At 60.3% G+C, this 12850-nt stretch overlaps 1 protein-coding gene across 2 annotated transcripts; it reads right to left on the bottom strand.

Annotated features, from left to right (window-relative positions):
- Positions 1 to 337: 337 nt before the first annotated feature.
- XXYLT1 (xyloside xylosyltransferase 1) lies at positions 338 to 7473 on the bottom strand. Of its 2 annotated transcripts, none has more exons than XM_063306200.1 (4): positions 7045 to 7473; positions 5567 to 5714; positions 2598 to 2730; positions 338 to 1363 (listed from the first exon to the last, which is right to left on the bottom strand). In XM_063306200.1, exons 1-4 carry the CDS (start codon positions 7458 to 7460, stop codon positions 885 to 887), a joined length of 1176 nt encoding a protein of 391 aa, XP_063162270.1. In that variant the 5' UTR covers positions 7461 to 7473; the 3' UTR covers positions 338 to 884. The 2 variants fall into 2 exon arrangements, with proteins under 2 accessions (XP_063162270.1, XP_063162271.1); XM_063306201.1 differs by having other exon boundaries at positions 901 to 1363; positions 7038 to 7473.
- Between the last annotated feature and the right edge of the window lie 5377 nt (positions 7474 to 12850).

The following is a 12850-nucleotide window of genomic DNA, read 5'->3' as shown; positions in this document are numbered from 1 at the left end:
GGACGCACAACAGCCCATTTGTGGGCAGAACCACCACCCGCACTGGAGCCTGCCTCGTCCTGCCTGCGGGCATCATCCCTGGGGAGGGTGGTCTTCTTGGCCCATGAGAGGAGCAGAGTGGCCGGACAAGGAGCACTTGGCCTGTTCCATGGCCCTGAGGGCCCCTTTGCTGACCCCTGGGGCAGCTTCTACCAGCTCTTCTGAGACCAGGAAAGATGGTCCGAGCACGAGCAGCGGGTGACCCTTGGCTGGCGCCCTCTCTGCTCCCGTTGTGCTTACCCTCCCGACTGACTCCCTGGGCTCAGCCAAAGAAGCAGACGCAGGCAGAGGATGGGCACGCCTTAAATTTTATTGCGAAGGGTTAGGGAAGTGAGAGAAGCCGCCTGGGGCATGTGCTCCATGCCCCCCCTCCCCTTCTCCTCTTGGTTATGGGGGCGATTTCTAGGTCAGTAGGCCACTGCTAGCCAGCGAGCCCCATCCAGCCACCCACCCGCCCAAGGAGAGCCTGTTGCAGAGGCAGCTCCAGCCAGGAGTCCCAGACCGGGCCAGCTGTCAAGAGTCTGAATCGAGGCTCCTGATGCCAGCAGAGCGCACAGATCCGTCGATCAGAAGGGATGGTGGCTTGGATCCTCTCCTCTAGATGCATCCTGAACACAAAGCCCAGCGGCCTCCTTCCCAGGCCAAGACTGTCCCACCAACAGGCAGGGGACACTGACTGCACGGGCCTTTCTGCCCAACGCACCCCCCAGGCCAAGGCCCAGACACTGAGTGCAATTCCAGGTGAGGGCTTCCTCCCAGGGAGGAAATGGCACCCAGCACCCTGGCCAGACTGGCCTGGGCTGCTGGACTGTTTCCTGGGATGCCACGAGGTCTCCTTGCGTGCCTCAGGTCTCAGGTCTCCTTGCGTGCACCTGCCGCTGCCCCCAAGTCCGATGTGCAGCGCCCCCCCCGCCCCCTGAGCAGCAGCTACTCCGCCGGGATAGGCGTGTTGCAGTTGCCGTGGTAGATCCGGACGTGGCCGTCACACCGGAAGTACTGCTCGAAGACATCGGCGTAGCCGTGGTCGCGCCACCAGGAACAGAGCTGGCGGTTCCAGGTACAGTCCAAGACGTGGAACAACTCGGGGTGCTCCATGCCCACAAGGGTGAAGAAGTCCTGGTCGCCCAGGTGGCCCCTGAAGTGGAACTTGCTGGCCAGCCGCTGCACCACTGCCGGTTCCAGCAGATGGTTGTAAAGCGCTGACTGGCGCATGGCCTCCAGGTCCAGCAGCAGCACCCCACTGTTGAACCCAGACAGCCCATCAGGAGGCGGCTCTCCCACCCTGGTCCCGGGATGCTCCTGCCGATACTGCCAGAGGACGTGCCTGGGGGGGAAGAGGCCAGGAAGGGACATGACTGCCTAGGCCTGGGCCTGGGCAGCAAAGAAATGAAAGCCGAGGGTGGGTGAGGGGAGGCAGAAACATCAGGGTGCCAGGAGGAGCCATTCCTGAGGTTGGAGCCCTCGGGTGCAACAGGCCAAGGAAGTGGCCGGCGCCTGGAGACGGACTTGCTGCCCGGCCTTCTCCAGCTGCCCACTTGTGAAGCCACGTCCTTGTTTTGCCCATTCCATCCAACATCTCTCCCCAGGTCTGTAGGAAAACTTCATGCAACAGCTTGCCAGGGGACAAACACCTTCTGGCTGCAGATGGTATCATGCCCACAGCGAGGGCAAACCCAGTCTGGGGGAGCTCCAGTAAGAAGAGAGACAGGAGGCCCATGGGAGCCTTTGGGTCAGCCCCAAAAGTCCACTTCACAGTAACACCAGTTTTCTCATGGGTTTAAGCAGCACCATCCCTGTGCCCCTCAGCAATGGGCACAGAACAGCATGGAGCCTCTGACCCTAAAGATAACATATTGCCATGAGGACCAGGAGACTTTAATGGCCTTCCTTCCAAGATGCCAAGGAACCAAGGCTCTTTCTCTGGCTGCCCACCCCCTTCCATCCCACCCAGCCCCAGCCGTGCCTTGCAGGTGGTGTGATGGGTCATTTGAGCATGCAGTGATTACGATGGGCACAAATCCGCCTCTGTGAGAAACGGGGCCAGCAAAGGCTTTCCCTCAAGGTCCCAGCAGGACCTTGCTCAGCCTGGGAAGGCAAGCAATTGAAAGCCAGGGCTGCCACACTGCCTGGATTTCCCTTAGGTAGCTGACCTTCCATGTCCCGAGAGCCACCTGCAGCCGGAGAGCCTCATAGTCCAGCCACCTGTTCCCCATGCCATTGCATGGCCTGAAGCCATGCAGGGGGTGGCTCTTCACCCAGCCTTCCTGCAGGGCTGCGAGGCGACCTTGAGTTGTCCAGGCAGGGGAGCACCCAATGATCCCGTGCCTCCACCCACGCCCAAGCAAGCCCTCCCACAGCCCCACCTGTGGCTGTCACACACACCCTTTGACTGCACCATGTGACCACAGGGCCTCCTGCCCAGTGGGCTTCGTCCAGCATCCAGCACCCAAGGAGCTTGCTCAGCACCATGGCTGGCTGGGCCCAGCACGCTCTTCTCTCCCGGTGGCCCAACAGGGAGGGGCCGAGGGAGCTGCACAGCATCGGGCATCACTACTTACCGATAGACTGGCTGCATTTCTCGGGCAATGCCGATAACGGCTCCTTCAGGGAAATTGTCAAATTCCTGAAACAGTTCCCGGATATTGGCCCGGTACTCCACATCCAGGTCCACTTGTATGATCCGCGAAATCTCTGGAAGGGCAAAGCAGAGACAGGTTGGCAAGGCAGGGGCCTCTGCTGCAATTGGCGCCCCCAGCAGCTAAGCAGCAGGGCCCTCCAGCAAGCTGGGTCAGGAAGGGAGGGGTCCGAATGGATGGCAGCTCAGCCAGGCCAGGACTTCTGGGAGTGGCCACCTAAGGATGGCTGGGAGTGTCCGTTGGGTTGACGGATCTGGGATCCAAACAGACACCTGGGCTTTCTGGGGAGGGGGCTCGCCTTTCCTCTGCAGGCCCTCAGGCTCCTTGGAGGGACAAGACCCAAAGGCCCGTCCCGCCTGGAGCCAAGCCTCATGGCTGCTTCAGCCCCTTTGGCAGCAGTTATTTTCCCCACCTGCAGAACCCCAGAAAAGCCTGAGCTGAAGCCAAAGCTCTGTGGAAAGAGGAAACGCTATGGATCTGGACCTTCACCAATCCTAAATGTCCCATATGCCAAGGTGTGGCCTGAAGGGGGCAAGACAGGATCCGTAGTCCTTCATCCAACCACCCCTGTCCCAGCTACCCTCCACCTGGAGGAAGGACTGGTGAGGTAGGAAACATGGTGTTAGGTCAGGCAGGTGAATTATTCCCCTCCCCAAATGCATTTTCCCAGGGAAAATGAACGGTCAGCTCCGCCATCAAACACTTAAGAGAAAAGGATGCGGATTCAGGTACAGGAGGATGGTAAGAGTGCTGGGAAATAAGGACACTTGACAACACTTAGAGAACAGCATCACAACAACAGACACAATCTTAGACCCCCTTGTTCAACTCAAGGAGCCATGGTATTCATGCACCCATTGCCCCACTGTTCTGTCCTTGTTCAAACACCTTCCAATCAATTAAACGTGATGCTGAATAAATGTGTACTATCATTTGCAGACCACGGAACAACGGACTGGTTTAAGATTGGGAAAGGAGTGCGGCAGGATTGTATACTCTCACCCTACCTATTCAACTTGTATGCAGAACACATCATGCGACGTGCTGGGCTGGATGAATCCAAGGCTGGGGTTAAATCGCTGGAAGAAACATTAACAATCTCAGATATGCAGATGATACCACTTTGATGGCTGAAAACGAAGAAGAACTGAGGAGCCTTATGATGAAGGTGAAAGAAGAAAGTGCAAAAGCTGGCTTGCAGCTAAACCTCAAAAAAAACAAGATTATGGCAACCAACTTGATTGATAACTGGCAAATAGAGGAAGAAAATGTAGGAGTGACAGACTTTGTATTTCTAGGTGTGAAGATTACTGCAGATGCTGACTGCACTCAGGAAATCAGAAGACGCTTAATCCTTGGGAGAAGAGCAATGACAAATCTCGATAAAATAGTTAAGAGCAGAGACATCACACTGACAACAAAGGTCCGCATAGTCAAAGCAATGGTGTTCCCCGTAGTAACCTATGGCTGCGAGAGCTGGACCATAAGGAAGGCTGAGAGAAGGAAGATAGATGCTTTTGAACTGTGGTGTTGGAGGAAAATTCTGAGAGTACCTTGGACTGCAAGAAGATCAAACCAGTCCCTACTCCAGGAAATAAAGCCAGACTGCTCACTTGAGGGAATGATATTAAAGGCAAAACTGAAATACTTTGGCCACATAATGAGAAGACAGGACACCCTGGAGAAGATGCTGATGCTAGGGAGAGTGGAAGGCAAAAGGAAGAGGGGCCGACCAAGGGCAAGATGGATAGATGACATTCTAGAGGTGACAGACTCGACCTTGGAGGAGCTGGGGGTGGTGATGACCGACAGGAAGCTCTGGTGTGGGCTGGTCCATGAAGTCACGAAGAGTCGGAAGCGACTGAACAAATAAACAACAACAAAATCATTTGCAGTGGATAAAGGAGGGTCTGTATAAAGGGGCGGTGCATCCCCACCCTGTTTAGGCTTGTTCTTTTGCCTCCAGTACCATAACAGACCAGCCTGTGCTTCTATGGAATTGTGTGCTGGTCTCCAGTTCTACACAACATTCTCCTATCCCAGGCAGTAGGCTCATCTGGGCTTAGACTGAGAATGGGAGGGAGGGAGGAAGGGAGAGAGGGGCAAAGGCGGTTGCTGGCTGCTGGATGCCCTCTGCTCTGCCCTGATGGGCTAGAGATTCTGCTCTTCCTTACCCTCCTCTTGGCATAGCCTCCACCCGCTGGATTGGTCTGAAGCCTGACTACCGGCATTCAACCCTTTTGGAGACTGGCCTGGCGCCTGCCTTGTTCTCCCGTTTTCCTTCTCCTGCCTCTGAAAAGGGTGGGGTGGAGCAAGCCCAGTGCTGGGGCTTTTCCCCTGCCTTTCAAGGCTTTACCAGCCCTTGTGCAATGCCCAGAAGAGCAACAAAGAGGCCCTTCAATGGCTAACAGGGCGTCAAACTCCCAAGTAATGCTGCCTCCCTCCCCAGGGGCCAACCCCAGCGCAGGGACGGGCACATCCGCACTTCACTGTGCTGTCGGCTCTTGGCCAGGACCCCCCAGAAAGCCCTGCATGCCAGTGAAGCAGGGGGCCGGAAGCCCACTCCTCATTCTAGGACCGCAACAGGGTCAGGGGGACTGCTGATCCGGGAAGCCGCTCTCTGCCAAGGATGCAGCAGCTCCACCTTTCACTCGGTGACGAAGCTCAGCTTTGGGGAGATAAAGACTCAGGTGGGAGATCTAGACCTAGGAGCTTAAGCTTTACAATTTGTTAGTTCAAAAAGGTGCCCCTGGACTCCTCCCGATTTTGGACTACCGCAGATTACCACAGCTCTCCTCCTATGAAGGAGCCCAAAGGCAGCGACCCTCTCTGCACTGGCCAAGGAATGCTGCAGGCAGACGATGGGCACTGAGCCCCCCCCCCCCACTCACCTTTGGGCATGATGTGGTGCATGGCAACAGAGAGGAAGAAAATAGAGTCGCTGTAGTAGCTGCCGGCCCCTGCGCTGAAAAGCTTCTGCATTGCCTCCACGGTGGGAAGCAGCCTCTGGGCCAGCACTTCCACGTCATGGAAGACCACCTGCAGGGAAGAGTGACTGTCAGGGTGGGGGGGCTGCGGGCTGCTCCCCCCAACGGGGCGAGAGAAGGCAAGGCCCCCAAAGGAACGGTTCACAGCCACGGCGGGGCTTCAATTTTTGCAGCGCTGCCAGTGTTACACGTTTCAAAGTGGCTCGCCTCAGTTAGAATACAAGCAGCAGCAGACTGAAAGGGGAAGAAATAGCTAAAGAGGAAGTAAAACTAAAAAAAAAAACCAAAACGTTTGCCCTCTGTCTGGAGGGAAGCCTTGGCTGCTGCGGTTAATCTTCACATGATGTGAATTGCAGAGGGAGGGAGGCCTGGCATCCCAGGTGGCCCTCCGTTGTGCCCAGGACGTGCAGCACTGCTCCTCAGTACTTCTGGTCCCAAGCCCCCCAGCCCCCCCCCCCACCAAAGTCGAACCGTGAGCTGAGCTAAGCTGCTAACTGACCATAGCAGGACACCCCTGGCCAGGGGCAGCTTCTGGGCCAAGCCAAGAGGGTATTACTGTAGACCAAACGTGAACACAAAGTTCTGCAAACCAAACCGTGGCTAAACTATTCCCCGCCAGGGAAAAAGTGTGCTTGGCCCAGCAGCGTCCCAGGGTGGGCTCCTGTTCTTCGGAAGGCCTGCAGCTCCGCTCGAGGCAGGCAACCCCCCCTCCCCCCGCCCCTCCAAGACCGGGGACTAGCCTGGTCTTTGTTCGGGTTCGCGGACAGTTGACCAGCTCTCATCTGCGGACCGCAGCACTCAGCCCTCCTGGGCGGACAAGGGGCCCGTGGTAGAGGGGCAGGGCTTGCCTGTGCTCACCCAGCCCAACCCCCACCCCCAGAACCACCCCACACGGCTTCATATCGCGGGAGCGGGGACAAAACCGGGCCGGGGGCGGTCCCCAGAAAAGGAGCCGGGCCGGAGGCCAGCTCCCCAGAGACGCCGCTCTGAGACCGTCCCCTGAGTGGCGGAGCCACAGTTCAGAGCGAGCCCGGGTCAGGGACGCGGCCCCAGAGGAGACGACGGGCTAGCGAGTCGAAGCCAGGGAGGTTGCGAGGCGCCTCCCTTTCGCTCTTCGGAACCAGGGCGAACCCAGCCGGCGCTGCCTCTGGAGGGGGCCAGAAACACCCGGGGGCGGAGGGGAAGGAAAGGCACTTCGCTTTAGCCAGTGGACCCTCCAGACGCCTCGAGGATCCCCTCGCCCGGGGGCAGGGCAGGAGGAGGAGTTCCCCCCTGCGCTCGCGGTGCCGCCACAGGGCCGGCCGGGTGGGGGGCGCGCTCGGCCGCCGGTGCCAGGCCGGTTCCCGCGGCCCCCGCTCGCCTCTCGCCCGCTCACCTTGTACCTGAAGGCGGCGCGGCGGAGCGCGTCGTGGAAGAGCAGCTTGGCCGGGGCCCGGCTGGGCGCGTCGCAGAGCAGGTGGAGAGCGAGCGCCTGCTGCGGGCCCAGCTTGCCGAAGCGCACCAGCGAGCGCAGCGCCGCCGCCGCCTTGGCCCGCAGAGCCTCGTTGCGCTCCGCCTTGGCCAGCACCACCAGCATGTGCAGCTCCGCCTCGCCCTCCGGCGCTTGCCGCAGCAGCTCCTCGCCCGCCTTGGCCTTGCTTTCCGCCCCCGGCCCGGGGGGCGGCGGGGGCGAGGCGGGCTCCCCCGCACCCGAGCCCGAGCCCGTGTAGTAGAGGGCGCACGCCAGGGCCATCGCCGCCGCCGCCGCCAGGGCGCACGGCTGAGGGCGCACCACCGCCGCCGCCAGACGACGTGCCATGGCCGCCGCCAGCAGCAGCAGCAGCAGCAGCAGCAGCGCCCGCCTCCCCCGGCCCGGCGGAGGCGGGGCCAGCCGAGCCCCACCCACCTCTCGCGAATTGGGGAAGGCCGGGCGGCGGAGCCCCCGGGCCCGGCAGTCCTTCGATCGCTCCGCCGGGCTCCCTCGCCGTAGCTGCAAGAAGGGAGCGGGCGGGATCCGCTGGCCGGACCGGACGCTGTTGTGAACGCGGGTTTGCGGGCCCGGTCGCCCAATAAGGGCTCCCGGCTGGGGGCAGGGACGGGAGAGCCCACGAAGTCCGGGCTGGGAAGACCCATCATCCAGGGCGGGCGGGCAACCTCTCCCCTGCCGCCGCCAGACCGCGCCCAGAGCAGACTGGAGACGATCCGCTGCCGCCCTCTCTACCCTGCCCTCTTTTACATTTACTGCTTTTAAGCTCCAACAGAAGAGAAGGACGATAACCCAGTACAGTAACAGATAATGACTAAAAGTTAATAGAATAATTTTACAACGGAACGCAAGATTTAAACACGGAACCATCTTGATCATCTTCCCCCCAGTTGGTAACGCATCAAGTCCCAAGTGGGCCGCGTGAGCCTGCTTTCCGGTCCCACTCCCGCCTCTCCAGGGGCGCAAAACGTCTTCTCGGCAGCCTGCCTTGTCTCCGAGGAGCGACGGTTCCCTGCGGGGCCGGCTGCGCACCCTCCGGCGACCGGGGAAGGCAGGCGGACGCCTTGTCAATCCAGCGCCTCCCAGCCCAGCCTCCTGAACTGCCTTCAGGAGGGAGGACGCGGCAGAGAAACCCCTACAGGCAGCGGGCGGCCTGGGGGATAGCTCCAAGCCCAGCAGGCTGCAGACCACATGCCTCCCTGAGACCTGCTGATGGGGTACACAGCCAGCCTGGGGAGTTCCAGCGGGCGCAAAGGCCTGGGCTGCATCTCACCCTCATGGGGAGAAGTGCCCCAGGGCTTCACCCACCCCCCTTCTACACAGGGAAGCTGTTCCTTTCCAGACTCCTGGAGCCCCCACATCTTCATCAGGTCCCAGAGCTGCAACCAGGGGGGACAACCAGGGCATGTGCCCCAGGCGCCGTGCTGGTGGGGTGCCAAAGTGAGCGTTGAGGGGGGCACCAAAATGGGCACGGAATCCATGTTTGCCCTGGGTGACACAGACCCTAGTTGCGGTCCTGTCAGGCCCATCTGCTCTGAAAGATTTGGCAGCTCTGTGCATCTGCCAGAAGCCCCGGGCTTGAGGTAGGAAGAAGTTGCTGCAGGAGGCCACAGTGGCAGACAAGAGGATCGATTTGAAGCTACTTTCATACCCCGGAAGGGCTGACAACCAGAAGAGGCAGAGGACTGGCCCTCTCTCGCCCCAGAGGGCGGGACCAGAACCAAGGGGTTGAAGCCACAAGGAAGGAGGATCAGGCCGCCCTGCGAAGTGCTCTCTCTCTCTGCTGGATGGCCGTTTGTCAGAGATGCACTAGTGGGCCCTGCTTGAGCAGGGAGTTGGACTAGACAACCCCAAGTGTCCCTTCCAACTCTAGGACACTGGGCATGTCCTGTGGCAAGGACCTGAAGTGGCAGGACTTGCTAGGAAAGCTGCTGCCCCCCTTTCTCATAGAGACTCGCTCGCCCCCCCCTTTAGCCACCCTCCCCCAGTTGCTTATAGATCGGTCTCTGGGGAGCAGCCTCTGAAGGGCTCCCACCCCCATCCCACCCCGATCGTGTTGCTTGCGCTCCTCTGGCTGGCCCAACCGCAAAGCAAGTACAGGCATGCAGTTAAAGCAGATTTATGTATAAAAAGGGGGGATGGGGTACATGGGGGGCCGAGGTCTTATTCTTTCCCGCTCTAGGACCTTTCAAGGCTCCTGCGTATCAGGTGGCTGGAAACGATTCAACTTTTCTGGGTTATTGGACGCCATCTGGGAGAAGTCCCGAAATATGTCCTGGTAAGTTTCATCTCCTGCGAAAGAAGGGGACACGTGACACTGGAGAGAGGCCTCCTCCTCCCGTGAAGGGTCCCAGCCAGCCTGCCCTGGGAGCTGGTCTGTCCAGCCACACAGCTGTGCCCCATGCAGCCCCCTTCCCATCCAGGCCACTGGGGAGGTTTCTGCAGCCCCCACAGCTGACTCTCCATTCCAGGCAATTCTGCACTTGCCGCATGGCCTCAGCAGGAACCCTGCATTTTCCCATCTGGGATGCTGGGTGCTGCAGCACCCACACTGCAGGGCTGGAGATTAGACACCCACTCTGGCAAATCCCAGCCTGTGTGCAGAACAGGAGCAGCCACCACCACAAAGCGAGAGGTAGCTTCCCATGGGTTGTGGCCTGAGAGCTGTGGATCACCCCACGCCCACCACTGACTGACATTTTCAAATGCTCCCACTGAAGAGTGTGGCCTTTCTCCTGGCAGGGCTGCTGGGCCCTCTTTGAATTCAGGGTGCTCCCTCCTTCACACACCCCAAAGCAGCGGGGAGAAAGTGGGGTTGGCAATGCCAAATCTCTGCGGGGAGCCGGGATTGGGTCCCGTGGCACGGAAGCAAGGCATGCTGTCGCTTCACAAAGAGTGGCCTCTCTCACCCTGAGCAGCCAATGGGGGCTGGGAAAGCAGCTCGCACCCCACAGCAGACTCCACCTGGGGGGAGAGCCACATGGAGGAAAGCCCAGAGTTGGGAAGAGGAGAAGAGGATGAGGAGGAGGGGAGCCGCGCCTGGCCCTGCTGCTGGGTTCCAGAAGAGGTGGCACAGTCCCCAGAAGACCACCGGGTGGCAGGGACAGGATGGTGGAGGGGGGAGAGAGAGGTGCAGCTGGACGGTGGCCCTGATGGCTGGCCAGGGGACTCCCTCCTATCCAGGTGCGAGCTGGCAGCCCCTCTGTCTGGGAGTTTGGATGTTCGCAGCTCCCAGCAGGGCCGAGCCTCCAGGGCCCTCCCAACTCTAAGACTCTGCCCAGCAAGGTGCTGCCCAGGCGCCAAGGGAAGAGGTTGTGGCAGACCCAGCCCACGACACTCTATCCCCTCAACTGGGGCATGAGCATGCCAAGCAAGACACATGGGGTCCACAGGCAGGGCAGTGCCTTCCAGGGCGCCTCCCCACTCTGCCGCTTGACCTTCAGGCCAGAAGACTGCTCCCTCCTTGAAGCTGCTCCTTGCCAGCCAGCAGGAAGGCTGCTCAGGAAGCCGTGGCCTGATGGCTCCAGCAGCAGGCCCATTCCAGGGAAGGCAGGTGGGAATCCCCAGCCTATTTTTCAGGGTGGCTGTGAGCTAGGACCCCGCTAGCCAACCACCCCTCCTGGCAGGATAGGCTGCAAGAGTGCCACCCAGCGGAGGATGCCAGGGAGGGGAAAGGGTTCTAATCCAGGGGGGCTGTTCAAAGAACAGGAGCGAATCCCCTGCTTTCCCCTGGCTGAGAGGAAGCCCCCCCTGCCCCCTCCCACAAGCATGGGAACTGGGGCTGGGGGGAGCACGACGCAGCATTCCTTCCAGCAGGCCCTTCTGAGGGCTGGAAGTGAGCAGCTCAGCACAGAAGTGGGAGTGGGCCCCGTGCCCCACAGCCCAGGAAGTCTGCTGTGGCGGTGCTGGCTGCAGAGCCAGGCCAGGGGTGGGGCTCTTGGGAGCCCGAGGGCGAGTTCAGCCAACTGGTGGGGGGGGGGACAGATGGCCCACGGGAGCCGGTCTTGCTCCCTGTGCCCCCCCTCCAACTTTGTGTCAACCAGAAATCGAGGCTTGCTGGGGGCCAGGGGCCTGGTGTCCCCGGTCTGGCTTGGGAACCAGGATCACGGAAAGCAGCCTGGAGCATCTCCCACTGATCAGGAAGCCCCCGACCCCAGCTGTCATCCGGAGGGTCCTCCTGAGCCCTGAAAACACTACGCCTCATCTAGCTGCCTGCGGAGAGACTCCCGAATGCCCCTCCCATGCTGCATCTCCGCAGGGCTCTCTGCAGGCAGACCTGGCTGGCCGTAGAGGCCTTCCGACTCCCGCATCTCTTCGTTCATCCTGGCTAAGCGCAACCTGCACAGAAGGAGAAAGGACACTCACTCCTCCTCCCTCGGCCCAGAATTCCCGACAGTCGGCTCCAGGGATCACAGCATGTGGCCCGGTGCCCTGCCCAGCCCTGGACAGACCCCTGTCTTGCTGCTCCTCACAAAAGGGCAGCAGCTGCTCTGATCAGGGCAGGGCTGGCTACCCCGAGCGGAGTTCAGGCCGTGCGCTGGGCCCCCGTCCCCCCTGCCCAGGGAACAGGAATCCTGTCCTCACAGGGTCACAATGTCAGCATTGGCTGCTTCTACGGCGACGCTCAAAGGGTCCTTCCCGTCCTCATCCTTGGCGTGCTGGTTGGCACCCCTTTTCAGGAACAAACACACCTGCCTGTTCGGGGAACCACACAGCAGTCAGTTTCTTCCAGAAAAGGGTCAGGCTTTGCCAAGAGGAATCTCGGGTGAAGGGCAGGGGATTTGGGGATCAGATGCCCTTTTTCCCCTCTGGATCTCTGAAAGGGATAGCAGTGACTCTCCTCTGCGCCCAAGTTCTGGAGGACGATCCCAGCTGAGAGGAACGAAGCCAATGGCCGCTAGTGCAGCAAATAACGGGGGCCTCAGCTGGTGCATCGGCTGCAGCAGGTGGAGGATCTGCACGTCAAAGGGCCGGCCCACATGCTGCATGGAGCCATCACAAGGCTCCTTTCCTTGGGTGACTCCACAAAGGCTTGGCACGACGTAAGAATTGGGCTAAGGGGTGACCAAGCCTGCTCCCATTTTCAAGCAGCTCAACCATTTGCCAGGACCACCATCTTCCCTCTTGCAGGGACTCCCTTGGCCACAGCCCCCGGCCCTCTCAGGAATCTCAACAAGATCACCAGACGCCTGCAGGGAAGGAAGCTGGATGGACAGCGCTATGGCTCCTGTCCCAAAGGGCCTTCCCCAGGAATCAAGCAAGACCCAAGAGGCCAGAAGACCTACCCGGTGTGTCCCAAAATGGTGGCATGGTGCAGCGGCCCTCTGCCTTGGGCATCTCTCAGGTTCACATTAGCCCCGTTTTGGAGGAGAAACTCACAAGTGACCAGGGAGCCCTGGGGAGACAGAGGGGGAGTCAGCCTAAGTGCTTGGTCAGAAGCAGGCCTTGCCCCCCCATTCCCCAAACCTGAAGGAGGCAGCCCAGTTGCAAGTCCTGTGCCCTTGGGCTCTGACTGCCAACTTAGCCAGTGGGCAGGGCAGGGCAGGGCAGGGCAGGCAAGGCAAAGCTCACCCCACGGACTGCCTGGATCAGCGGAGTGAAGCCATTCTTCTCCTGGTTGCTCCAGTTGACACTTGCCCCCTGAGCCAGAGCTTCAGCCATCTGGGGAAGGCTCTTCTGGTAGGCTGCGTGATACAGCTGCAGCCCTGCGAAGGGCAGCTTGG

Source organism: Candoia aspera, chromosome 6, assembly GCF_035149785.1.
Source record: "Candoia aspera isolate rCanAsp1 chromosome 6, rCanAsp1.hap2, whole genome shotgun sequence".
Classification (NCBI taxonomy): Eukaryota; Metazoa; Chordata; class Lepidosauria; order Squamata; family Boidae; genus Candoia; species Candoia aspera.
Note: the sequence above shows the minus strand (reverse complement) of the source record. Positions and strands in the feature narration are given on the sequence as shown.